Source organism: Sceloporus occidentalis, unplaced genomic scaffold, assembly GCF_023333645.1.
Source record: "Sceloporus occidentalis isolate IW3139 unplaced genomic scaffold, rSceOcc1.0.p SCAF_17, whole genome shotgun sequence".
Taxonomy (NCBI): domain Eukaryota; kingdom Metazoa; phylum Chordata; class Lepidosauria; order Squamata; family Phrynosomatidae; genus Sceloporus; species Sceloporus occidentalis.
This window is the reverse complement of record NW_028316997.1, coordinates 9,727,483-9,755,426: the sequence shown is the minus strand read 5'-3', so window position 1 is coordinate 9,755,426 and position 27,944 is coordinate 9,727,483. Positions and strand designations below refer to the sequence as shown.

General features: G+C 39.0%; 1 protein-coding gene across 1 annotated transcript; it reads right to left on the bottom strand.

Moving 5' to 3' along the window:
• Positions 1 to 246: 246 nt before the first annotated feature.
• LOC149302825 (actin nucleation-promoting factor WASL-like) lies at positions 247 to 26,272 on the bottom strand. Its single transcript, XM_089482002.1, has 11 exons — positions 26,153 to 26,272; positions 16,275 to 16,409; positions 14,862 to 14,948; positions 11,269 to 11,365; positions 10,309 to 10,332; positions 9,381 to 9,543; positions 7,654 to 7,696; positions 6,689 to 6,842; positions 1,716 to 2,230; positions 1,286 to 1,394; positions 247 to 308 (listed from the first exon to the last, which is right to left on the bottom strand). Exons 1-11 carry the CDS (start codon positions 26,270 to 26,272, stop codon positions 247 to 249), a joined length of 1,509 nt encoding a protein of 502 aa, XP_089338128.1.
• Positions 26,273 to 27,944: the final 1,672 nt, after the last annotated feature.

Below are 27,944 nucleotides of genomic sequence, written 5' to 3'. Positions count from 1 at the left end.
CATTCACCAAAGCATTTAGCGATTTAAAGTGAAAAACAATTAGGAGTAGGCTGTGTGGCGCTATGACAAAACCATTGCAGATCAAATGAGGTATTGCACAGATTAATAAAAAAAGCAAAAAGGCAACAAAAATATACAGCAAATTGGTAGACCATTTACATGATACTTTTACAGAATCCATAGACAGAAAGTAGTGTTTAGTATTCATTCACCTTAAAAAATATATATATATTATATGTGTATTGATCAATCATCCCATTCATCATCCTCCTCAAAATCTTCATCCTCGTCCTCATCTTCATCAGAATCTAACAAAAATGGAAGTAGACGATGCATTAAAAATGGAAATAAAAACAATGTTTGCTTTAAAGTAGCTATTGTGAAACTTAAGAAATATTATAGGGATATGATGGGCTTTGACATTAAAATTCCACTAAAAAAATAAATAAATCTCATGATGATGAAGAACCTGGTCAAATTGTGCACTTATGTGAGCAAAATCACAACCCCCCCCCCCAAAAAAAACTTCCAACACCATTATAAACTGCCTATATGTGTAAATTGTTGGTTTGTAGTCTACATATTTACTTGTGTCATGTCTGTGCAAGATTCCATCTTTCTCAAGTGTATTCATTACAATGGGATTTAGTAGTAGAGTTGAATATTTTAATATGAGAATATAATATACACAGGATGGACCCCATGCTTCGTTACATACCAGTTAATTTGGGGAAATCGTGTCAGATTATTGAATACATCACATTCTATCATGTCTCTTCTTACCTGTGTGACCTTGCACAGTATATTCCGTATTTATCAGCGTATAACACGCACTTATTTCCCGAAACTTCGCGGCTGCGTGCTATACGCCGATATGCGCGGCCCAGCACTCAGTGTATCAGATCAAAGCACTGGCGCTTTGCTCTGACTCATTACACACCAGACTGCGCGGGTGAGTGCCGCAGAGGAGGCAAAATGCAGGTGCGTGTTATACGCCGTTTCGTAAATACAGTATTTTCAGTTGTTATTTGCAAGTATGTCTCAAAACAAAAAGAATAAATGCAGGAAACACCATTGACCTAAGCTATATAACAAGATCCTGTAGTTGTGAATTCCTATACCTATGGGGATTAATTCCTTACAAATTAAGCGAGGCAAGAATGGCTTAAACGCAAAAAAGCAGAGAATACAAGAAGCTAAGACTAATATATTTGTCTGGGGCATTTATTACTTCTTCAATTTAGGATATCTTAAGCTCCATTATATACAGTTTTAAATTCATTACCTGAAGAATGAATGGCTTTACTCCTTTTCTGCATTACTTCCATCAGTGCTCCCACTATTCCTGTGGTAGGTGCAGGGGTAGTTGCCACAGAATCAGACTCATCAGTTACCTAAAATATACATATATATATTAAATGCCAAACTAAATTATATACCTGAAGGTTACACAAATTACACAGATCTAGATATTAGAAACAAACTACCTTGTTCACAAGTAGTTATCTATTGTAGCAACAAAGCTACTAATTGTATACCATATATGACAGAAAAAAAATGTCCTGTAATTCCATGCTACTTATAGCCTGATATTATCCATCAAACACACATGAAATGCTTCACACACACACTATAGCTGAAATAAAAGCATGCAAGGGTGGTTAAAAATTTGTGCCAAAACAGAACAGCATATAAATTAAATAGCGGTTACTTACAGCCTTTAACTGAATGCCCTGTCGTATTTGGTCTAATAGTGCATCCCGTCCAGAAGAGGACACAGGTCGGTTTTCTCTGTTATCTACTTTTTTTAGCTGGGCTCCTTCTCTAATTTGATTTAGGAGAGCAGATTTATTTCCCCCAGGAAGTGCAGGCTGATCACCATCTGCAGCAGCTCCAGGTAAAGCAGGTGGTGGTGGTGGAGGCGGAGGTGGTGGCGCACCTGTACCAAACCCAGACATTGGTGGAGGGGGAGGAGGTGGCGGACTACAAGGGGCAGATGAAGATTGGCCTGTCTGCGGGGGTGGATACAATCTGTTAGGAGGTGGTGGCGGCACTGAAGCTGCTGGCCTGGAAGGTGGAGGTGGTGGAGGTGCAGCCATAGGAGCTCTAGAAGGAGGTGGGGGTGGTACACCCCTGCCCCTTGCAGGTGGAGGAGGAGGTGGTGGTCCTGAGCTGTGGGGGGGTGGTGGAGGTGGCGGACCCCCCCTAGAAGGAGGTGGTGGTGGTGGTGCTGCAAAATAAAAAAAAAATAACCTGGATGCTTAACATTACAGTCATGAGTACTAATGCCATTCTGATACTAACAGCATTGAGGACATCTTTAGTACAAGTTAGCACAGCCTGAACAAGCAGGACTAGAAAGAAACTGATCCACTCAAAACCATCACACAATATGAATATTATATATATATATATCTCCCATGCATCTTATTAAAACATGCAACACACTGTGCATTTAAGAGCATAATACAAACCAAGTAAACTTAACCCTGTAAGCACAAAGCCCCAAGGGCTTTTCTTTAGATAGCATTATTTTGGCCATCTAATGTAATATAAAATAAGGTGAATTTTTTTTTTAAAAACCCTAGCTTTTATTTGAAAAATGTTAGCAATAATTGTACTTAACACCCTCTATTTCAAAACCGTTTTTCCCCAAATCTGGTCATTCTGCACCCATGTGCTATTTGTGGCATCTTTGATGGGGGTAAAACTGAACTGACTGGCTTCAAACTTCAAATGCTAGTATTGTAGCTCTTTTCATGTCAGGATTTTTTGGAAGATACACCGCCACTTTTATTTTTTACATTATTTGGAGGTATTTTCTTTGAACTTGATGATTCCCTTTATTTCATCATGGTGGCAACACTGGGGTCTTATTTTAAAATATTTTACCTATTTATACATTAATTAAATAATGTTAATTTACTTATAACAGTGATTAGTGAGCTGGGCTCCATTGACCTACATAGTTGGCTGCAGTACCTGTAGCTCAATGTTCTCAAGAGGGTCTGGAGAGACCCTGTGAGAAAGCAGCTCAGCTAGCGTACCTATAGTGCCTTGATTATAGAGGCATCCAGCAGCACGCAAAAAGTTGGTCATTGATTGCTCCTAGGAGCGTTTCAAACTGCCTTCCGTTAGAGATGATCCTAGGAGCAAATCAAACAATGCTTGACTTTGCTGCTGAATCCCTCTATAAATCAAGGCACCTCAGGTATGCTAGCTGAGCTTAGGAGTCTCAATATGATGAATACTAACAATCCTAAGAGCGAACGTACAGGGCCTCTTCTTTTGGTGTTGCTGAATGCCTCGACGTTGAGGCATTGCAGCAACACCAGCTGAGCGAAGAAAGCAATCGTTAATTGCTTTTGTATGCTCATTTAACCCCATGATGAAAAAAAAAGGGGTAGCTGCTGGAGAGGGAAAACATTATCTAGCCTAATTCAGAAAAACTATTTCAAAATGCACAGTAGAAACTATGTTTGGGTGGCCAAAAAACACACTAATGGCTGGATTCACCAAGAAGCTAAAATCTGAAGCAACCAAACTGTTGATTTGTCGGTGTGTTATTTGTAGACTTAACATGAGCATTAAAGCCAGGTCTACTTTAAGGGAACAGTCAATGTATTTAATTTTTTTTGAAGGGACAGTAACAATGCGTTCGCTTTTTCCGAGGTCTTTGTGAATTATAAATGTACATTTAAAGTGAAAGGTTATCACGCATTACTTTGGCCATATATATTTAAGAGTCTAAGTGGGACAAAAATCTTCATTACGATTATAAGATACATTCAAGATAAAGCAACAGTGCCCTCCACTAATATTGTCAACCTAGGTAAATATGGTCTATTTAACCTTTTGATCTTTTCTTAAAAAATACGCTGCTCTCATGTATATCAGACAATATGCGTTTATAATTAAAAAGTTATATATGTATGGCACAATTATTGGCACTGCTATGAATTCATACGACAAACGTATATTCCCATTGATATTTTTAAGTGCCTTGCAAAAGTATTCACCCTCATTAGCATTTTTCCTATTTTACAAGGTACAAAAGGGGTAGTGACTACAGCGCTTGGGTCACTGTCGAGCAGCAACAAATACTGTAATAACCCTAAATGACCACAAAATATAATGTGAAAGGTGCGCTAAAAAAATTATACAGTCCCCACCAAATGGTGTAGAAAAATGTATGTAGAGGGAATAAAAACCTCAGAAATACAAGCCTTCTGTAATGCACATCCTTTTCAGACATGAAAGAAAAAACAGAGACAATAGTGTAATATGGTCTAAACATATTGGGGTGTGACAGTGGCATATACCAAGATCTGTAAATCCATACCTGAAGTGCAATTTTTGTGATAGGAACCAAAATAAATTACTACCACAAAGTGACAAAGGATGATAGTAGAATTAGTGCATGGAAGGGGTTAAAATACCATCACTTGAAATAACGGGGGGGGGGGGGGTTATTTGTCTAGTTTTCATTAAAAAAAATAAAAATAAATAAAGCACGTGCTGCTCGTACTTACTGCCCAATAACTTGCAGACAAAAGCAAAAAAAAACCATTGGGTTTTAAATTCTGGACAAATATAGATTCTATTCTGCAGGTTTATCATTGGTTTTTTTTTTTTTTTTTAGACAAGTAGAAGATTTTTCAAATAAACGTAAGAAGGTGGGTTTATTTCCCCCAATTTCTCATGATATCTTTTTTTATAGGAAATTAGATACCAAAAAATGGAATCTGAAGAAAGCCCTTCTTGAAGGTAATTGGTTATTCAGGGGCTTCACAGCAAAGTGGTGGTACATATGCGTACACGACTTTGGAGTTTAAATTTATTTAAATTTTTTTAAAGTTATTTTCATTTCACTTCACTAATTTGTACTATTCTGTATACAAATAAAAATCTATTTTAATTCCAGACTGTAATGCAACAATAGGAAATATAGCAAGGAGGATGAAAACTTTTGCAAGGCACTGTACATTTTTTCATACACTTGGATGGGTGGGAATAGGAAATTGTTCAAGCATAACTTTACATAACAAGGCAACACATTCACCAAACTCCCTTATCCATTCATCACAAGGAGTAAGACCAAGGAATAAAGCTGTGATGTGCGGCAAAAAGGTTGAGCTTCACAAAACAGCTATAAGAAAATAGCAAAAGCTAGTTAACTAGATATGTCATTAATCAACCTGGAAGAGGACGTGTGTCCATAATGTCTCAATGCACTGTGAAGAGGATGCTTCGAGTGGCCAAAAAATCTCCAATGATCATTGCTGGAGAATTGCGGAAGTTAGTTGGGGTCAGAGTCTCCAAAATTACAATCAAACTTCACCGACATCACCTGAAGTTGTGTGGAAGGGTTTCAAGAAAAAGAAAAAAAAAAAAAACAAAAAACACTGACACTGCTGGAACTTTAAAAGAGATCTGGTTCTATGGTCAGATGAAACCAAAATAGAGCTTTTTGGCACCAGAGGTGGGTTTGGCACACAAACAGAGAGGTAACCATATAGAAAAGTACATCATACTCCCAGTTAAATAGGGTTGTGTCTCTAATGCTTTGGGACTGTTTTTCTGCCAAAGGACTTGGACATTTTGTTAGGATACATGGCATCATGAACGATGAAATATCAGATATTACATGAACACCTGCCTGCCTCTGCCACAAATGCAGTGTGGTTGGACAACCAAACAAAAACAAAACAATAATGGTTTACTGACCATAATATCAGGGTCCTACCATGGCCATCCCAGTCCCCTGACTTGAACCCCATAGAAAACCAGGGGAGTGAACAGAAAAGGAAAAGTCCACCAGCATCGACTTTGAAATTAGAAGGATCTGGAGAGATTCTGGAGGAATGGTCTCAGATCACTTGCCATTTATTCTCCAACCTCATCAAGCATTATGGGAGAAGACCTTGTGCTACCTCCCCTTGCCAAGATAACAGCACTAAGTATTAATTAAAAGGGTGCCAATAATTGTGCACAACTTTTTTTTTTGGGGGGGGGTAAACCTCTGTTAGCTTTCATGGATATCAATCAATTGCAAAGTATTTTAATGTATTTTTGAAGAAAAGATCAAAAGGTTCAATGATAGATAATTTTTCAGAATTTTTTTGCTTATAAAAAAGGTGCCAATATTAGCGGAGGGCACTATATACGTATGATTTAGTGCGTGTAGTTTGAGATTGTTTTAATGCTCAATTTGGCATTTTGCAAAAAATTATATTTGTAAGTATCAACTATGCTTATATATATATTTTTTTTTAAGTATTTATTAATTTGCTCACTAATAGTCTATCACACCATGCATATTTTATAATTTTTATAAAACAAGTAAGCAACCGCCAATACATACCACCCCACAGTGGTGAACCTATAGAATAAACAGACTTGGATCACCATAATTTTTCATGTCCCCTTTACCTGCACAAAAAAATTCTAATAGAAACCCGAGACAGAAAAACATTGATGATTTTCCCATCAGCATATAAGCGTTGGCTTAAAATATTCATAGCTCAGAAATACTTTACAAATATTTTATTGCATGCAAAGCTTCAAAGAAAAAAACCCAAAAGAAACCTTTTGGATTTACACGGTTGACAGAATAAAGAAACAAAGGTTTTTTTCAGCAATAGGCTTAAGAAAGCAATGCACAAACTGGCCAACATATAAAACTCACCTTGTCTTCTCAACTCATTTTTAACTGCCTCCACACCTCCAGTTTTCGCAATGAAGTCATAAATGACCTTTGAGGTTTCCTTGTCTTTTAGCTGAGCCTCAGAAATGCCACACATGTCAAAAAGCTTTTTAAGTTCCGGATCCAAATTATTAACCTAAAAATCAAAGGACGAGGAGTTGTGTTAGACAGTCATATAAACAATAAACCAAACCTAGCTGCACGTGAAAAATATTGTTTACTTAGCTTAAACATCTCCAAAATCTCACACCTAGCTGCCTCTACGTGTGTTTTTTTTTTACATCAGGATCCTACCTACCACTAATACAACCCCCACACTACCTCTTTCATTTGGCAATATCATTCCATTCCAGATTGTAAGCTTGCCAATAAATTGGTTTGTGTTAGTCTGACAATTCTGGTCTCATCATTTTCTTGAATATATGTATTTTAAGAAGTTAAGTAAGTTGGTGCTATATAAATAAAATAAATATATATCCAATTTTTATTGGCCCAATGTAGGAAAGGGGTGCAAGAAAAAAAAAAAAAAAAAAAAAAAACCTCAGAGGTTTCTTCAGATAAAATCAAGTCCCATACATCAGAAGAGACCTTTGAGGTCCTGAAAGATTATGCTACCTTCCATCTATTAAGTGGGGAACTTAATATTCAAGAAAGTTATGAATATTTGAAATTGAATATTTTCTCTAAAACCATAACTAAGACTCTTAACTACCCTTCAGTAAGCTAAAAACCAGATTTAATTTTGGCCACTTTCACCATATGCTGCAATTCCGCTTAGATTTCTTCCACCCCGTAGGTGTCACTGCATGTATAGGGTGTCGAATGTCATAGACTTCTGTTCTTTAACCCGGTCATTTGCAAAAATTGCAATAAATAGAGGCTTATTGCTTTGACACTTTTTTTTTTTTTTGGAAGTGTATAGTGCATCAAATCCTCTATTTACTTACATCAAACCCCGTGTTTGGATCCCATCCCACATGTCCAATATGTCTAAGAAAAATAAAATATAGAAATATTGGTTACGTTACTGAAAATTCATGACTATAATATATATATATATATATATGCTTCTGCAGCAAGAACCGAGTTCTAACGGACATGCTTGTGGATGATAAAAGGCCTAAAAAAGGCCCAGCATTTGTGGATGATAAAAGGCCTAAATGGAAACCATTGCCACCGGCAGCTTTTAACAAATTTATTAAAACCGTCTATGGTTGTCTTTTGCTTGCCAATGCAATGGTTTTGGAGATTTTTAGCTTAAAAACTTGTGAATGAATGGGGCAGACCAAGCATTAACCAACTAGTTACCGGTCTTAAGAGTCCTCTCTTCCCTCGGACTGGTGCCTGAATCAGTCACTAGACCTTGGGAAACGGAAAATATCTTTCCACAGTGTATTTACATAAGATGGGCTTAAGTAAATATATGTTGCCTATACATTTCAATAAGTTGGTTTATTTAATATTTATCCACACAAATGTAGACCCTTGGAAAATTAAAATATTTTTTTTAGTGAAACAAGCATTGTTTTACTTGCATGTTCACTGTACTGGTAGCTGCTACTGCCTGCTCCTCTCAACACATTGTCCCCTAGACCTAGGGATAAGGACTAAATCCTCTAGCAGTCATCCATAGCCAATGGCAGACTAGCCTGCTGAACATGTTCACTTTATTCATGTATTTTGTGTTCTAGAACATGTGCTAAAGTCTGCTAAAAAGACCATTACTTTGCCATGCTTTTTAATTAAAGTAATGTACAGGTTGAGTATCCCTTATACTAAATGCTTGGGACTTGGAAGTATTTCAGATAAGAGATCATTTTGGATAACAGATCTGTCTTCTCACTTGTCTGCTCTGTGGTTTGGGCTTCTCCACACGGACCAAGAGTGCAGAAGAGGTAAGTGGAAGTTCCCTAGGGAAGCCTGGACATTATGCGCTCCGGGATCATGGAAGAAGCCCAAACAACTGGGCACACAGCAGGTAGAAAGTGAGGTTAGGAAACTGACTACAGGAGAGGTCAGACACCTCTTTTATGATGCCGCCCCCCCCCCCCACAGTTGAGTATAATTTCGGATAAGAGATACTCAACCTGTAAGTCGAGGTTTTAAACTACACATCTTTCCTATCAGAATATGCAAAATATACGCCTAGAATATACTTATGGATATTCTATCAAGAATAAAGCAAAATCTGTATGTTGTACTGGTCATGCTGTTAATGGTAAACATCCCAGAGATGCTTCTTGCCTACCAAACCACTACAAACGTTACTTCAAATACAACAGAAATAGCTTTTGATATATGAAATAAAAAGATGTACACCCTCCCCTTAAGTTTTTAGGGCGGAATACCTGTGTTTCCCATTCTCTTGCTTGCAATGATTGCGTGTACTAGCCACATTTGTAATAAAACACTAACATTACAAGCTTCCATGCATTAGCAGTTTTGTGAACACTTAGATGGGGCCACCTCAGCTATACACACTATTTAGTTGTGTTTTTGTGGGGAGTCTGTATAATGATTCATGTGTGACATCAATGTTTGCAGGAATTACACAACAAAAACATGGCTGTTAAATTAACATGTCAACTAGAAAAACAAACTGGAGTCTAAATTTAGACACATTTTGTTTTTAACTATAACGAAAAAACAAATACAAAAAAACATGTTTATGTACTGGAAGTTGCTTGGAGTTCCAATATCTGCTTTGGTAAGCCTTTTCTTTTTAGTTTTTCCCTTTTTCTTCTCTTTATTGTATGGAACATTATTCACTTGTGAATTATGCCGGTTTGTGATTTCTGGGTTTTTAATATCAATTGTTGCCATTGGTAGACTTGGGCCTAAAAAGGAAATGGACAGTAAAATTGAAAAGGTTTAGGATCAAACAAAACTAGCCAATCAAAATCCAAATGGTTCTCTAAGAACCCATTACAAGATCCAGGAATGCACATACGCAGAATGCTAAGCAAGGTCTACCAATATAAGCTTCAGCAGTTTTATTAGAAGAAGCTAAAGTGTGTTTGTCCTTCCCTTAAAACACTGAGTGGAAAAAATGAAACAGCGCTTCAGAAAACAAGAATTCAAAAGGGGATTTATATTTTAAAAGTTTCTAATGAATGCATAGATTACATCCTCTTATTAGTTAACAGCTACTGGGGTCTTCAGTACAGCACATTCTACTGCCAATGTTTGTCTATGGAGATGGCTGCCTATATGCTGGATTTTATACACCCGTTAGTGTGTGGCTTAAACACTTAAACTCAATAATTAGGAGGGGTGTCTACAATACTTTTGGCCATATAGTGTATATAGGTGCAACAATCTCAAATTATTTCTGATTCACTTTAAGTTAACATGCTTTAGTTTCCCCCTCTGACAATTTAATTTTGCCTCCTGAAATGTAGGTAAACATTGCAGCTAGGCCAAACAGTATAAAAACTGCAATCAGGTAAACTTTAAATTATAACTATCTTAAACGCCAAAAAACCCCCAAACATTTTAACTAGTTTTTGAACAATAGCTGTGGATAAGTGGAATCCTGTTTAATATTGCTCACTATAATAAGCTGCACAGGACTAAACTTTGCTGCTATAACATTAGCTTACCATTTAGAGTCTCTCTCTTTTTATCTGCACAGAGTAAACAAAAAAAACACATTTAACAAACATGTAATGAAAGCATTTTTACACTTCTGGATAACAGCATTTAATATCCGAGTCCTAGTTCAACCTTAATTACCCTCTTCCTCAGGCATATTTTATCCTAAAATTATACATTTTTCTTTTAAGTTTGTCGTCCTGAGTCTCAAACTTCAGAAGCACTCGCAGATCTCTAAGCCGCTACATAAAATATGTGTTTCTCAAAAAACAGATAAAAAAACCAAAAAACTTTTAGTAGTCATGGGCAGTGTTTCTTTAAACAATATTTTCAATATAAGTAGATGGAGTAGAGGTGGTTATTCTTATGGTGGGTTTTGTTACTCTTAAATTTATACATTTATAAACTATACATTTTTTCCCACTCTAGAAGAGAGCAGTACGCTATAGCTAGAGGTCCCTGGGAAAAGGGAGAAAGGGAATGTCTGAACAGAAGTGCTGTCACATTTGATTGCTCAGCTTAAGCCCCAGCTAGCAGAGGGGAGATGCAGAGACATAGGCCTGCCAGTGCTTAAAGGACCAGAACTGAGATCTTTCAGTTGTAGCACCACATCAACTGACACGAAGGGGTTAAGAGGGAAAAAAAATAATAATTGGACCCGACATGTTAAATAAGTTCTTACACCGTTCTAGACTCTTTATAATAAAGATGTCATACGACTGCAACTTTCTTGCAGCTATTTTTTTTATTATTATTATTATTATTACTGAGCCTAGCTTCATATATGTCCAAATGGCTGGTCACAGCTCCTGAGCAATAACCTATTTATACTAGATTAATGACAGTAAAAGATTCTGAGATACTTTAAAAACAAAGTGGTCAAACGCTCATCATACGTCGCAACTACGAGATTACAAGGCACATATGTAATGACAATACAATGAAAGAAAGCAAAAGCTAGTTCTTACCAGGTTTCTTTGATCTTCTTGAAAGCAACTCTGTTATTTCTTTTCTGAATCTTCGTGCCTCTTCTTCATTAGCAAAATTGAGACCCACTTGACAGGACTAACATTCAAAGAAACGTTTTAACTAATCAATTTCCAAAATTTGCCACCAACATACATGCAATGCGTCACTATGAAAATAAGATATCACCCTTGAGCCGGCAGGGCGCTGTAGAAATTTACATCAAGTCTAACATTTTATTGTATATGAAATCCTAGTAGGGAGAAGGTGTTGATGCCCCAAGTGATTTATTGCAAGTAAATGAACCGTCTAGTAGGAAGTAGAACATGATGGTAGAAGGTGTGTTACAAATAACTGCCTGTGAAATTAACATCGTAAAATAGGTTTTAAAGGGAAAATAGAAAAAGTAGGATTCATATTCATCCAAGACCAAATTTAACCCCTTAACGACTTCACCGGTCCCTGAACCGTCAAAAAATTAAATAAGCTTAGAAAGTAATCAACGATCACTTTCTTCGCTTAAACAGCGTTGCTGTAATACCTCGATGTCGAGGCATTCAGTAACACCGAGATCGGCATCGGGGGCCATGCCTGCCCCCCCCCTCGGGGCGTCAACAGACGCCCGTTTTAAAAGTGTTTAGGAGGCGATCAATGATCACCTCCTAAACTTAAATAGTGTCGCTGGAATGCCTCGATCAGGAGGCATCCAGCGACACCAAACACTTACCTCAAGACGGGCTGTGACCGCTCCGGAGAGCGATCACAGCCGCCACTGCCGGTGATCTTCACCATCAGTAAGATGGCTCCACTTGCAGGTTGAATACAGGTACTGCATTCAACCATGCAAGTCAATGGAGCCCAGCTTTGTAATCACAATGTGATAAGTAAAATATAAAAAAAAAAAATGGAAAAAAAAATAAAAATGTGCTAACATTTAAAAATTATGCAGTGATGTCACTAGAGGAACCATCCAGTACCAGCAAAATGTGTAAAAAAAAAAAAAAAGTATTATTTTGAGCAAGTGCTAAAATTTCTCAAAAATCTCAGAGTTAAAATAAAAGCACTTCAAATACCCAAGGCGTGTCTAATATATATATATATATATAAAAAAAAATGGCTGATGGGGTAAATTGGAGGCTGAGCTCAAAGATAGGGCATAGGTACAGACCGACCAAAATGGAGAAAACAGCGCACTTCCCAAATGTGGCATTTTAAATCTCAAACACGACAAACCCATGCATGTGGGGTATCACTGCACTCAGGAGATGTTCCTGAACACACATTGGGGTGTTTGACAGTAACATGTACCAGGACCTTTATATTTATAACTAAATTACAATTTGTGTGAAGAAAAAAATAAAAAGAATTACTATGACAAAGTGTGGTTGTATAATTGGTGCATGGAAAGGGTTAAAGTAACAGCATTTGAAATACCCTGGGGTGTCTAGTTTTCAAAAATATATGGTTTGACGGGGTTAAATTGAGTTAACCGGCTTCAAAGATGTTCCAAAGAGGAGATGGAGGCAGAATGACCAGATTTGTTAAAAAAGGTTTGGAAATCATAAAACGCTGCTTGTACTTATTGCCCTATAACTTACAAAAAACAGCAAAAAAAAAAAACCCAGAAACATTGGGTATTTCTAAACGCAGGACAAGTAGTAGAATCTATTTAGCTAGTTTTTTTACTTGCTTTTTTAGGTGAGTAAAAGATTTTTCAAATAAAAGTCATAAAATTTTTTTTGTTTTTAATTTTTCACCATGTTTTTTTTATAGTAAATAAGATATGATCAAAATAATGGTATCTGAAGAAAGCCCATCTTGTCCCGAATAAACAATATATAACTTATGTGGGTACACTAAATGGGTGAGGAGAAAATTACAGCTGAACACAAGCACCACAAAAGTATTAAAACAGCCTAGGTCCCACAGGGTACAAAAAGAAAAAATTAGCCCGGTCCTTAAGGGGTTAAAGGGCTGCTGCAGCTAAAGCCATTTTAATAGGCCCATCTGGCAGCACAGAGGTGCTTGTAAACAAGTGACAAAAATGTATTTCACAAAAGAGCCACTAGGTGGCAGGCAGTAGTGTAATTTAAGACTCAAGGAAAAAAAAAACAAACAAAAAAACAAAACACTTAGGCTACCGACTTTTTAACCTGTGAAAATCTAATCAAAAGTCGGGGGTCGTCTTATACGCCGGGTACTGAAACTTACCGAGCCGGACTGGAGAATCACAAATCTCTAGGGGAGGGGCGAGCAGAGAAGCTGCCTCCCCTGGGCCAGTCTTCAGGGCCGCGCCGAGGTAGGTGCAAGATCGTGATCTCCCCAACTAGCCCTGATCAGCGGGCACCCAATGAGCAAGGCTGGTTGGGGAGATCACGACCTCCCTCTAACTAGCCCAACATTAGGGAACTCGAGGTCTGGCACTTCAGACCTCGGCTTCCGTGCTCCTTAATCAGTACGCGCCGGGCCGAGCGCGGGGATGACGTCATGTCCCGGCGCTCGGCATCAATTGCCGGCGCATAGTGATGAGGGTGCAGTAAAGCAGAGGTCTGAAATGACAGATATCACGCTCCCACAACTGGATGGAAGATAGATGATGAGAAAGGTAAGAGATGGGGAGAAAGGGGTGTAAGTGCAGTGTACGTGTATATATGTGTATGGTCATGTGTGTGTAACAGCAGTGTGTGTAACAGCAGTGTGTGTGTGTGTGTGTGTGTGTGTGTGTGTGTGTGTGTGTACACAAAGGCAGGGGTATGTGGTGAGGGCAGAGTATAAATGTGTATGTATGAACAGGCGTATGTTAGTATGTGTAGATGTGTGTGTGCGTATGTATATGTCTGTGTATGGGCAGTGTATGTCAGGGCTTGACAAATGGGGACAAATGTTAACCCCTGCAATGCCACGAATGTGTCACACAATTGTGGAATTGAAGGGGTTAACGCTGCACTGTCGCTCTCATGGAGCGATCAGGCAGCAGGGGGGTGTTGGGGCTGGTCTCCACACCCTTTCCTGAAGCGTGGCAGCTGAAAACACGATTGCAGGTTTTCCTGCAATCTCTGTCTCAGCCTACAGAATCACTCCGCGATCACAGGCTGACAAACACCTGGGATTTGTCGAGCCCTGGTGTATGTGTATATGTGCGTTTGTAAGCTGGTGTGTACGTGTATATGTGTGTAAAGGAAGGGGTGTGTGAGGGCAGTGTATGTCTATACATGTGTGTGTGTGTGTGGACAGGCATATGTTAGGGCGAGCTGACCCACCCAATCCAAGCAGGCTTTGTATACAACAACCAGCCAATCACCGGTAAGGTACATCGCTTGCAGTGATTGGCTGGTTGTTGTATACTGCGTAGAGTGGTAGTCTTATACGGCGAGTATAGCCCAAACTCTATATTTTAACCGGAGAAGTTGGGGGTCGTCTCATACGCCCAGTCGTCTTATACGCCAAAAAACATGGTAGTTAAAATCTAACTGCAGCCCCACAAATCCCTTAATCAAGCACTGCTCTTAATCTGTGTTATTCACCACACATCTTCATGTCACATCTCTAAAAATAAATGACAAAATGGTAATACTTAGAATTATAGCAAACTTACATCTCCGGCAAATGTGTGAAAATATGATCTTGGACTATTATATACAAAATTATAGTACAGCTCCTGTTCATAGAGTTGTCTCCCTTCCTAAAAAGGAAAAGTACAGCTGAATTAATACAACATACCACACGGGTCAGTTAACAAAAGTGATCACTACGGATGTTAATGTATGCAAACATATGACTTACATCCATGATATTTAAACTTGAATTCACCTATTGGGGAGTTTAATAGAACTGTGGCATATTTAGCTTATCTTTCGCATACCCTTGGTGGGTTTTTTTTGTGCACGGGGATGGGCTTGCATTGGTGAACATCTGGACATCTAGCACCATGCTCAGCAGCACACAATAGCAAACTTTAGTCTCTGCTACTAATGTTAATTTCAAAAGGATGCTCAGTTCTCCCTTTACTAGGAGTTTATAATGAGCAAATGTAAGAAGTATATTTTGGGAAGTTCCCTGCTTCAGTAGAGACAGCAAGGGTAGAAGTTAAAGGAGGCAGACTAATGTCAACTAAAGAATGCATATTCAAACGCAGTATAACACAGAAGTCCATATAAAAGACATCAACATGCTTAAATCCTTTTAAAATCAGTGAAATCTTAGAATTGAGAAATGTCAACAGAGTATCTTGCAGAGGTTCAAATGGCAGTAATGTAAGTGCTTATAGGACTACATTTAAGTCCCAGGAGGGAACGACAGCAGGATATCCCAGTCTTCTCCTAAAGGCTGCCCTAACAAAATGCTGGACCCATGGATGAGGCAAGATGAATATCCAATGAGGATCACTCTTTCCCTGGAATAGCAATTAAGAGAAACTGCTGATGTTCTTCGATAAGGATGTGCAAATATGCATCCTGCAGAGAGACTAGAAAATCTTCTGGAAAGAAGATCCCCATTGTAGACTTTCCATCCTAAAGTGTTTAATGTAGAAGTCTTGAGTGAGGCTTGTGGAACTACACTGGGGAATAAACTTCCTGATAGTGTTTGGAGGAAAGGACTTGCACAAAAGATGCTTTTATTAAAGAAGAAGAAAAAAAAAAAAGCCAAATATCTCTGTCCTGTGGGTGGGTGGAAACTAGTGGCGCTTGACATTGAGTTCCGTGTCACAGCGGATGACTCTTAAAACCCAGGTCTGAAGTCACCTCTTCCCAAGCCACGAAAAGAACCCGAGTCTTGCCCCACCGGAAGAATGCTGCCAAATTCTACAAAATTGATTTATATTACTTAGAAAAGGGTATTGTTTGAGGAATATAAATAGTCTGCCAATATAGAACAGAAATATTAGTATGTAACTATTAAGACAATTTAAAATTAGAAACCTAACAGATCCTAGTATTAGGAGAAGAATAGAAGTAAATGTGGTATTGGGGGAGGAGGCAAGTCAAAAGCCACATAAAGATAGCCTTACCTTTATGTCATAAACTCTAATGAAATAGGATCTTTGTGGATTGTCCTTCACTAGACATACTACCCCACAACATTTCTTTGTCCAGATGGAATTTCGATCAGAGACAAACAGCTGAACAACAGCAGAAACAATGGCCTAAAAAAAAAAAAAAAAAAAAAAAAAAAAATTAACAACCAGAAATACTACAAAATTAATGTACAAATTGAATCTTAGTTTAATCTGACTTAATTAAGAGCAATATTGTTCATAAATTCATCACAAAACGACTTTTTTTTCTCTTTTTTTTTTTTTTACACATTTATAAAACAAGGTTTACCTGAAAACCAACCTTGTTTTATAATGGAGGTCTTATCCATACCTCGGATGCATGGTACATCCAAACACCCCACTAATCACAATAGATGGAAAACACTGCTTTTTTGGAAGACTCAGGAGCAAGGCTATCCAGAAAAGAAAAACTCCCGCCGAACCTCCCCAATCGCTTTTATGGCTAGTCGCAGCAATGGGTGGCTAAAGATGAAAGGCCAGTGCAAATTGAGTCAGGTGTGTTTCAGGATGCCTCTGGATTGAGGGAGGACTGGAACACCCAAACATAACAAAAACAGGGGAGGGCGGCAGTTTCTGGGACTGCTGTTGCAGCAATTGCAGAGGATTTGATAAACCTAGGGGCTTGTCACAACCCACAGCCTTATACCTGTAAATTTGTGGGGCGAGTTGGACCTGGTTGCCTTAAGAGTTAGGCGGAATCAACAATTTGATCTTGTGTCAGAGCGAGAGGAGAGAGATATGGTGCAATAAGAAAGCAAAGTAGTTAAAACAAAACCATTTTTAAATTCTTTATTGCATTTTAATTAGCACACAAAAGGGTTAAATCAAGAAAGAGTCAAAGGAAAGCCCTATAAAGCCTTTAAAAAAAAAATAAAATACTTTATTACCCCAATGTTGCACATCATTTACTTACATAAATATGCACGAGTAAGTGGCAGAGTTTAAGTGTGCAAAGGAGTGAGTGACTAACAGTAGTTTTGATTTTGAAAAAAAAAAAAAAAAAAAAAAAAAGATGGTGGCATTTTCATTTGTGCCATAATTGCTTGCAATTGTCCTAAACCTTTATTTCGGCATTTGCTTGCACAGCACTGACTGAACATTGTAAACTGGGAAATGAATGGACTATTCATGCGATACATACTTATACATAATCAAAACAGAACGTTCAGTATTCTCCTTACAGGCTTTGAATAACATGCAGTTGTGGAAGTGGGAAGAGCGTGTAGAATATGCTAAGGTTTCCTACACTCTTCCACCTCCCAGTACTGTGGCTTGTGTTTGCCTTCTTGTTAACACTTTCACATCTAAAACACATGCAAACGTACTTACTATTCTCAGCTTCACTGAAACAAACATACAAATAGAGCTTCATTCAAATTACCGCACATAATTCTTAATCAAATGACACAACCATATACATCATACATTTCTGACACAGAGACATATACCCGAAGATGCATGCCAGGGTACTCGATCCACCATTCAGTTACCTGACCCAGTTATCTTTTTGTTATATAGTGCCAACAATTAATGCAGCACGTCTTACAATACATATACTCAAGGAGTATGACAAGAATAGAATTGACAGCCTAGGCCAGGGGTGTCCAACTTGCGGCCCTCCAGCTGCTGCAGGACTACATCTCCCATAGTCCTCAGCCAGCCCCTTAGCTGAAAGGGAGTTATGGGAGATGTAGTCCTGCAGCAGCTGGAGGGCCGCAAGTTGGACACCCCTGGCCTAAGACAAACCGATACAGAAGGTCCTGCTCACGTGCTGAGAATCTTGAAGAGCATCCGCCAGCGTAATAAAACTAGCCAGCACTGCCACTGCACACATATCACACTTCCCCTTACGTTCTGAGTGTTGTCTGTGGTTTAAATATGGTAGAATTATTAAAGCCTATTGCTTACTATGCAGGATTAGCTCATCACTTGCTAGGGAAACTATCTTACGATGGCCTTTCACTGTGCACAGTGGCGTCAGTGTTGCAATGTTCAACCTCACACAAACTCTCTGCAACTACATATCTATGTTTCAGCCAAACAGGATATAGTTTAATATATTCATGATGTTCTATTGCTTTCAAGCCTATTATGAGAACGCAAAAAGACTCAATTGGAGTGTCGGTTTAAATGTACACACATCTATCAGCAGCTTTGCATTCGTAAATGCAATTGGTACTTAATCTACTTTACATTTTATTAATATAAACAGATACATTTTCCCCGACAGGCACGCAAATCTCGCAGCATTCACACAACTGGCATTGCTTAGACACTCGCACAAGTCACAGCATTTGTAGACAACATCTCAATCACATAATGCTCACAGACAGGTTGTCAACTCACACCAAACAAGAACACAACATGTTTTTCATAAAGCACACATAAGAACACAACCCACATCAAGGATACCCTGTGTCCTTATCATACTACCTGTGGTAATCAATAGAATGGTTCACCCAGTTGGACGCTCTGGAAATCTCACTTAAGCTAAATATATAAAGAAAGGTTCTACCAAGTTTTTTTCTACAGAATATACTCACTATCTGGGCCACCATAATAAATAGTTAACTAGCTACAACCACAGCTCTATTTAGTGAATAGACCCCTCTTACTGAAGAAAGTCTAGAGAGGAACAGACTTTGTTAGCACTGAAATTGAAAATCAGTTCAGCGAGTGGTTTAAGCAGGGGAAGCCACCCACAATACCACGACTAGCAATAGCAGCGGGCAGACAAAAGGATGTTTATTGTAAAAAGAGGTTTTTATCAACACTAATCTACATTAATGCAACAAAAAAGCTGTGTATTGTATCCACTATATACATACAATGGACAAATGGTACCTGTCAGTGTGAGGTGATTCACAGGCCCAAAAACCTCAATGCATTCACTACAATAAGAACATGGGTAGGTGTAGATATTTCTGACCAGTGACTACAGCCATACCCGGTGTTGCGTAATACCAAGACATGCTACAAAAAGGTAGTCATCTAACTAACCCAAGGTTGCCAGGTGCAACACGTAAAGTGCTGTACAAGAAGTGTGAAACTGGGAAGACCTACACCTTCATAAAATTCCAACTAAAAACCCTTGTTACGGATGCATCTTACCAGCAGATGTTTTCCTTGCACAATTCCCCCAACTGGTGCCAAACTGAAGCCACAAAAAGTTGCAGAGTCTGCTACAAAAAGGGTATTAGGAGAGACTACAGTCCCTTCTGTCCCTCTCTGCATTGATCATTGATTCTTGGTCAATCATATAAAGCAAATTTGATTTTTTTCCCCCCAATCTTGTATTTTTTTTTCTTTTATGTTCATTTAAGGTGAGCCACAAAGGAAAGGGGAATTGGCACAGACAAAAAAAACCCCGTTGTGGCTCTGCAAATAAAAAAATAAAAACAAAAACAAAGCACACATATGCATAACAAAAACAGATAAGTGGGGGGTATTTCCATAAACAGGAGAAGCAGCTGAACAATTTATGGCTGGATTTCTACACCATAACACATAATCTGTCCAAAATATCCTAAGAAACATAGAAGTCTTGGTGAAAAAAAAAGTGCAGGAAATTGCAGCGACAGCTAACTTTAGCAGCGATTGGCGATTAAGAGAATTTCAAGACTTTTCATGCAGCTATTTAATGAAACACTAATTTCTCTGCTTTAGAAAAATATATACTTTTACGGGAACATGGAGAACTGCTAAGCTGCTTCATAGAAACAATAGGCTTATCAAAGCTTACTGATACAATATACTGGCATGTTACAAGCCAATGCATGTGGGGTATTTCTATAACCTGGAGATGCAACTGAACGACTTTTGCACTGGTTATGGCAGAGTAATCCAGCCAAAGTCTTGTTGAACAGAGAAGTTTTGTTGGAAAAAGTGCAGGAGATTATTGCTATAGTGTACTTTGGCAGCGATCGGTGGTCAAATGGCTGCATGACAAGCGTTCTGATTATTTCATCAGGAGCTTCTGAATTGTCTGCTTTCAAAATATATATACTTTACAGAAGTAATTTGAATTTTGGCCTGTTTACGCTGCCTAACGAGATACAGGGCCAGAAAAGAGCTTACAAATATCAAGTTAGTAATTGAATAGGTTCCAACTTGTGCCCTGTAATGTCCAGAAGACCAAAAAGAAAAAACACATATGTATGTGGAGTATTTCTGTAATCTGGGGAAGCTGCTGAACAAGTTTGGCTGGATTTCCCTGCCATAACACATAACCTGGGCAAAAATCCTAAGCAACACAAGTGTTGTGTAAACAAAAAAAAAAGTGGGAAATTATTGATATGGCTAACTTTGGCAGTGATGGGTGGTCAAAAAAATGTCATGAAAACACTCATGAGATACTCTGGGTTGCCTGCTTTCTAAAAATAAAACATTTTAAGCGTATTTTCTTTCAATGTAATTATGAGGATTAAGAGAATAATAGTTCTGAAGTATGTTTTTAAAAAAAAATATATATTTTTCTATAGTTTTTAGTAAGTATTTGGCTAATCATGTAACTATGGTATCAAATAAAGCTCTCTCCCCTTGAAAAAACTATATGGTTTACATTAGGGCTGCAACAACTAATCAATAAAGAAAATCGTTGCCAACGAATTTCAGAGCAAATGCTCTGAAAAACACCCCTCGTTTTATAATCCGTGTAAATGTGACTCACAGCAGCAGTTCCTACTTACTGTTCCTCCCAGCAGTGGGCCGATTGGCCCGTACACTTATTTCTTCCAGTCCCTCCCTGCAGTCACTGCCGATTGGCTGCAAGGAGGGACAGGGAGAAAGGGACGGGGCCAATCTGCAGGGAGCCAAAGTGCCAATTGGCCACGCCCATTTCCTATAGCGTCCACATGGCTCAGAAACTCATCTAACTGGCCAGTATAAAATTAATATTTGGGCTGCTGAAAGTTAGGGGCAGTTATAGTTAATGGGGTGTTTAGGGTTAATTGTGGTTGGTGGGGTCTTTAGGGTTAAATTAGCGGCAGTTGTGGTTGGAGGGGTCTTCTCTTCAGGGTTAATTTAATAAGGTTAACTTAAGGTGCAGTTAGAGGTAAAGGGGGGCAATCTGAGAGGAATCTAAATCCTGGGGCACTGAAGATTAACCTTGTATTTATTTATAAGAGTATTGTTTCTTAACGAGTCTGCAGATCTATGAGGGCACTATGGCATATCTGGGGGTATACGTGGCATACCTTGGGAGGACGGAGTGACGTATACGTGGGGCATGTCGGGGAGTGCAGTGTGGCAAGCCTGGGCTCAAATGTGCATAATTGGGGGGGGGGGGGGGGCGCAGGTTGGGATATAAAAACAAGAAATGCATTTTTAAAGTTTTTTTATTCTGCTGTTTGTTTTTAACATCCTGCATTACTTTATTAAATTTTAAATAAATGAAAAATGTAAATTTTTTTTATCCAATTAATCGGAAAAAAACAAAAAAAAAAAACACACAACATAAGGAAAGGTCTCCCAAGAACTTCTAATACAGGTCAATCTATTTGAATTCAGATAAAAATCTGGAAGTACATGTTTCACACCCACAATCAGGTTATAGGTGAACAGAATAAGGGAGCAAGTTTCCAGCTCAAAAAGCTAGGCAAAGAGAGGCTGGGTAACAATAAGAAGGGCAACAGTTGCTGGTGGAAACGCAGCCCATAGAAGGCTTACGTATGAGCGGAATCAATATGCAGTCATCCGATTTAACCAGCACAGCCGCTTTGAAAGAAAATCAAAACACATATTTTGTACCATTACTTCTCATGTGACCTCCAAATCAACATTACTTGCAGTAATGGATCAGAATTATTTGAGCAACATACCCTTTAACACCTCTATTATTAAAAGGACAGTATACTTCTACTATCAGCCTCACCATACGCAAAATAAAGTCAATTACTTACTAACATAGAAAAGCCACCAAATTTCAGGAGACACTAGAGGAATGCCCCCTCTAGCCATTGTTTGAGTATCCCCTGTAAAATACGAGCACTCTCGGGATTTAAGATTTAGTTTTTTTGTTCCCATACAGGTGGCAATAAATTTTAAGTTTCAGTCTACAAAACGTCCATAGCACCAGACAGAGTTGATATATATATTACACACACATAGTAAAATCTCAGTTATAAAATGCACAATATTACACCTTCTTCAAGTATCCTGAAAAGAATATAGCAGAATACAAAATTTGCTTATGCTGCATGATCGCTCCATGAAAGTGATTGTGCAGTGTTGACCCCTCTAAATGTCAAATGTTATAGCAGACGGGTTAACACGGCATAAAAGGGGTGTCCAAGTTTTTTCTGAAGTGGGCCACTTCATCAGAATTGTATATGTGCGAGGGCCGCACTCATTTTTCACTGTGAGAAAATATGCAGATTAAAATAAAGTAAATGACACAAAACCTTTTCCTCTCACTGATTTCTGGGCCTAGAAAGTTTTGTGACTACAAATTCAGGATTCTGGATAAGTAAATAAAATAGTTCTATTTATTCTAGGGATGCACCGAAATGAAAATTCTGGACCAAAACCAAAAATTCAGGGTTCACTTAGCCGAAACCAAAAACGACCCCCCACTTTTAAAAATAAAAAATCCCACACTTAATAAAAACACACACACACATACATTATGATTGTTAACAGCAATCTCAGGCATACCCAGATTCCAGCATGTACTGGTTGGCTGGGCATGATAGAAGTGTGATTGCTGTCAACAATCATATATAAATTAATATTGTAATTGTATTTTTTGTCCAATTGTGATGTGTTAACCACACTTATTAAAAGTAACACCCCACAATCGGACAAAAAAAAATTCAACAATATGAAGTGGCATGATAGGAGTGTGATTGCTAACAGCAATCACACTCCTTTTATACCCAGGCAACCAGTAAATGCTGGAACCTAGGCATGATGGGACTGTGATTGCTGTTAGCAATCACACTCCTATCATGCCAAGTCAGCCAGTACATGCTGGTACAGGGTGCCTGTAAGAGATGTGCAGACCCCATACTGCTGGCAGCAAAAATACACAAGGGGGGGAAGCAGCTAGCCAGGTTTCAGCACGTACTGGCTGACTTGGCATGATAGGAGTGTGATTGCTAACAGCAATCACAGTCCCATCATGCCTAGGTTCCAGCACTTACACATCTATGCTATCACACACAAACATTCATATACTCATTCATTCACAGATTCATTCCCTCAATCACGCATACTCATTCATACCCCCTCCCCACCCCCTTACCTGCACTGCTGCTCTCTTGATGTTGCTCACAGACTTCAGCAGGGGGCGCGGCCACCCTCTGCGTTCTCTTGTACTGCACAGAGGAAGCTGGACTGGAGCAGAGTCATGTGATGTCAGGTGAACTCTGCTGGGTTCCGCTCCCTCTGTGCAGTACAAAAGACACTCCCACAGGTAAGTAGCCGGGCTCTTGTGATCCCGGTTGCCCTGGCTGCCGATCTCACATGGGCCGCACCTTGAGGTGTCGCGGGCCGCAATTGGCCCGCATGTTGGACGCCCCTGCTGTATAACCACTCTCGAAGCAATCAGGCAGAGCAAATGTGCACTTTGGTATAATACCCATTCCTGCCTGTTTGGCAGCCAGGATGGAGCCATCTCTGAGTACCTTGGGGCCTTGTTTGACAGGTCATTCTGTCACATCCATTAATAAGTATTATAAAGTATTTTATTTTTTTAAAATTTTTATTACATAACATTACTATTTGATCACCGATTAGTGACCAATGTCTAAACATGTCACTTACCAGTGATCTGAGGGCGGGTAAAAATAAATATGTTACAACATTTAGCCTAATAAAACAGATCAGTGATCAAATTAAGATGCATTTTACAAAAGAATAGAAAAAAAAAAAAAAAAGAAAAGAAAATAGAAATAGCCAAAAAAAGAGAAAAAGTAACTTTTACTACAAATTAAATAGAAAGAATATCTTAGTTTGAAGATACCAAAACAACAACTATATAGGAATCAAAAATGCATGATGTACAGTAGTCTCTACAACAAGACACTTTGAAGTGAAGAATGAAGGGTGGTATTTTATAAAAATATGCAGCAAACAATAGCAAGTTAGCTAAATAAAAAAAAGTTGGAGATCTGGCAGGAAATATCACAGTACTATTAGAAGGCTGTAATATAGCCCAGGATGCAGCAGCTTGATTGCTGCATCCAATAAACTGTGTGTGCACTTTGTAAAAGCAAGAAGAAAAAAAAACAAGGTCATACCGACATGAAGCCTACACTGGATGTCATTGGGGAAACAACGTCAAGTAATGTGGGTCACAAACCACCACACATACACTAACATGAGTTGATGTGTGTGTGACCAGTTGGCCAAAAAAAGAAACCCTGCTTTTTTGACATGAGATGCAACAAAACGTTATATGCCGAAAACAGAAAACTAATTTACACTCCTGCTAAGGAAAGAGACAGTGTTTGGTTTAATTCAACAGATTGCAATAAACCATTTAGGTCTATAGCAAGAGTTTCTCATTACATACACATCAACTAAAGGTCATGTTAATCAGGAAAAACTGGATCCAATGCTTCTATATGACTCAAAAATGATCAGTGAGAAACTTTCACAGAAACCAAGGTTAATGAATGAGTAAGCATCTCCACTTTCAGAATAACATGCAAATGCTTGTTACAGCACAGACCTATAATTGCAATCAATGATACACCTGAGTACATGTTCATCTCATTGTCCATCACACCTAGTTTAGGTCTAAAACTTCATGAGTAATCCCTTGTATATAATTCGGTATTTTATGATCAGACAGCCTAGCGTAAACCGTATGCCAAGCTGGAAGAAAACTTGGCCTTTGCCAAAATCTTGTGTTGTATTACACAAACATTTACGAATGTGATAAAAGCTCACAGAGAAATACTTGCAAAACAAAAAGGGTGTGTGCGAGATTATGTGTATATATATATATATATATATATATATATATATACACACACACACACACAACTTCTCAACCTATACATTAACAGTCAATGACATAGAAAATAGACACTACAAAACAGTACACAACCAGACAACTCATTAACCGCAGTTTTTTTTCTTTTTAATTTTCAGAATTCCAGTTTAAGAAGATAAATTCCATTCTTAACACATGACTAGAAGGGAAAATGCATCATTAAGTAAACGCCAGCAGGTAGAGCAGGTTTTCAGAATCTGTTAACACTTCTACAAGTGGGCCCGTCAAAATGACAGCTTTAGATCGACCTGCCTGCTGGGAGAGGATGGGGTTAAATGAGAAAAAGGTTCATGTTGAGTAGAAAGTGACTGTAGTCCTACGACAGCGTGTCAGACACCAAAAGGAATGTCCAATCCTACCGGTGAGCTGTCGCATCATTACATGGTCTTAAATGGTCAGCGAGAATGGGGTCCATGAGAGCACTGATAAGTTGCGTTTTGATATCTACACAAATTGCAGGTACAACGTACCATAATGCTTATTAAGAATATACAAGGACTATAACAGAATCATACACACAAGGAGTACTTTAGTATGCTTATGTCACATTTCTCTCATACGTATATGTCCAGCTCGCTATTATATTGAACACTGGTCTGATAGGACACCTAGGCTTCACCAGTTTGCGTCTTGCGCATAAATTGGAGTTGTGCATTTACCGGAAACAGCAGAGCTGCCAAAAGCTTAATAGTGCATGCAGTACAAAGAGTTACAGCTTTACAGTCGTAAACATTCCGAGATGTGATAGTTATGGATTTGAATAACTGCCCTTACACAGCGCTGTTGGCATTAGGCGCTGTCTCCCCAGCGCGTTCTGGGCCGCACTTACCACGCATTTCTTGCCCAAGTAACCGAAGAGAGCCTCGTTCTCCTGCAAAGTGAGCAGGATGGAGCCGCAGTTGGTGACCCTTTTGCTCTGTCTGTTGTTCAGGCCGCTGTTATTACTCATGTTTACGTCTGCTGGGGCTCCTCCGTGTGCCTGCTGACGGCCTAACCAGTCTGATCCCTATGTTCCCTCACTTATAAATCAGGGCCGCTCCATTTCCCGGTCGCTTATCGTCGTGCTGTGGGAGGATCCAGAGTTTGTTGCTTCCTTTCTAGCTGGATAGCAAACCAGCTCTGAGGCTACGTAATGTAGGCCGAGGGAAAAGGGTTGCGCCGGGCGTACTGGATATTACGGCTTTTGAGCGCGCGCGTCCCCAGGCAACGCACGGAATCCCGCGAGTTCGCGCTCTACGTCCTCACCAGACGAATTTTGACCCTATCGGGCTTCCGGCGACATTTTTTTTGCGGTTGCGTCAAAATGACGCAACCACTGAATGACATACGTATTACGTACGAAATGTACGTAATACGTATGTCATTCAGTGTAGTGATGGGAAGTTCGGATCATTAAAGTGAATCGGATCATTTCGATTCGTTCACTGAAATGATCCGATTCATGATCCGGATCTTCGGATCACTCAGTGTGTCTGCACGGAGTTACTGTTTTCCAGTAACTCCGTGCAGGCACACTAACGATTGGCCCCGCCCCTTTCATTATGAATCCTCCCCCCTGCCTCCAGTGATGTCAATGAAGGCAGAGAGTCGTTCAAAGATTCGGATCTTACAGGGATCCGAATCTTACAGTGATCCGGATCACTGTAAGATCCGGATCACTGTAAGATCCGGATCACTGTAAGATCCGGATCACTGTAAGATCCGGATCATTGTAAGATCCGGATCTTTGAACGACTCTCTGCCTTCATTGGCATTGTAATCATTCAGAGAATGTCACCATACTGTTATAAATAATACATTCATAATCACTGCCCCCAGGATTTACATTCCCCTTTACCTGCAACTGCACCTTAAGCTAACTTTATTAAATTAATTAAATTAACCCTCACCATTAAATTAACCCTAAACACCCCATCAACCATGACTGCCCTAAAATTAACCCTTAACACCCCATCAACCATGACTGCCCCTAAAATTAACCCTTAACACCCTATTAACCATAACTGCCCCCAAATTAACCCTAAACACCCCATTAAGCATAACTGCCCCTAAATTAACCCTAAACACCCCGTTAAGCATAACTGCCCCCAAATTAACCCTAAACACCCCATTAAGCATAACTGCCCCCAAATTAACCCTAAACACCCCATTAAGCATAACTGCCCCCAAATAAACACTAAAGACCCCATTAAGCATAACTGCCCCCAAATTAACACTAAAGACCCCATTAAGCATAACTGCCCCCAAATTAACACTAAAGACCCATTAAGCATAACTGCCCCCAAATTAACCCTAAACACCTCATTAAGCATAACTGCCCCTAAATTAACACTAAAGACCCCATTAAGCATAACTGCCCCTAAATTATCCTTAAACACCCCATTAAGCATAACTGCCCCCAAATTAACCCTAAACACCTCATTAAGCATAAATGCCCCTAAATTAACACTAAAAACCCCATTAAGCATAACTGCCCCCAAATTAACCCTAAACACCTCATTAAGCATAACTGCCCCTAAATTAACACTAAAGACCCATTAAGCATAACTGCCCCCAAATTAACCCTAAACACCTCATTAAGCATAACTGCCCCTAAATTAACACTAAAGACCCCATTAAGC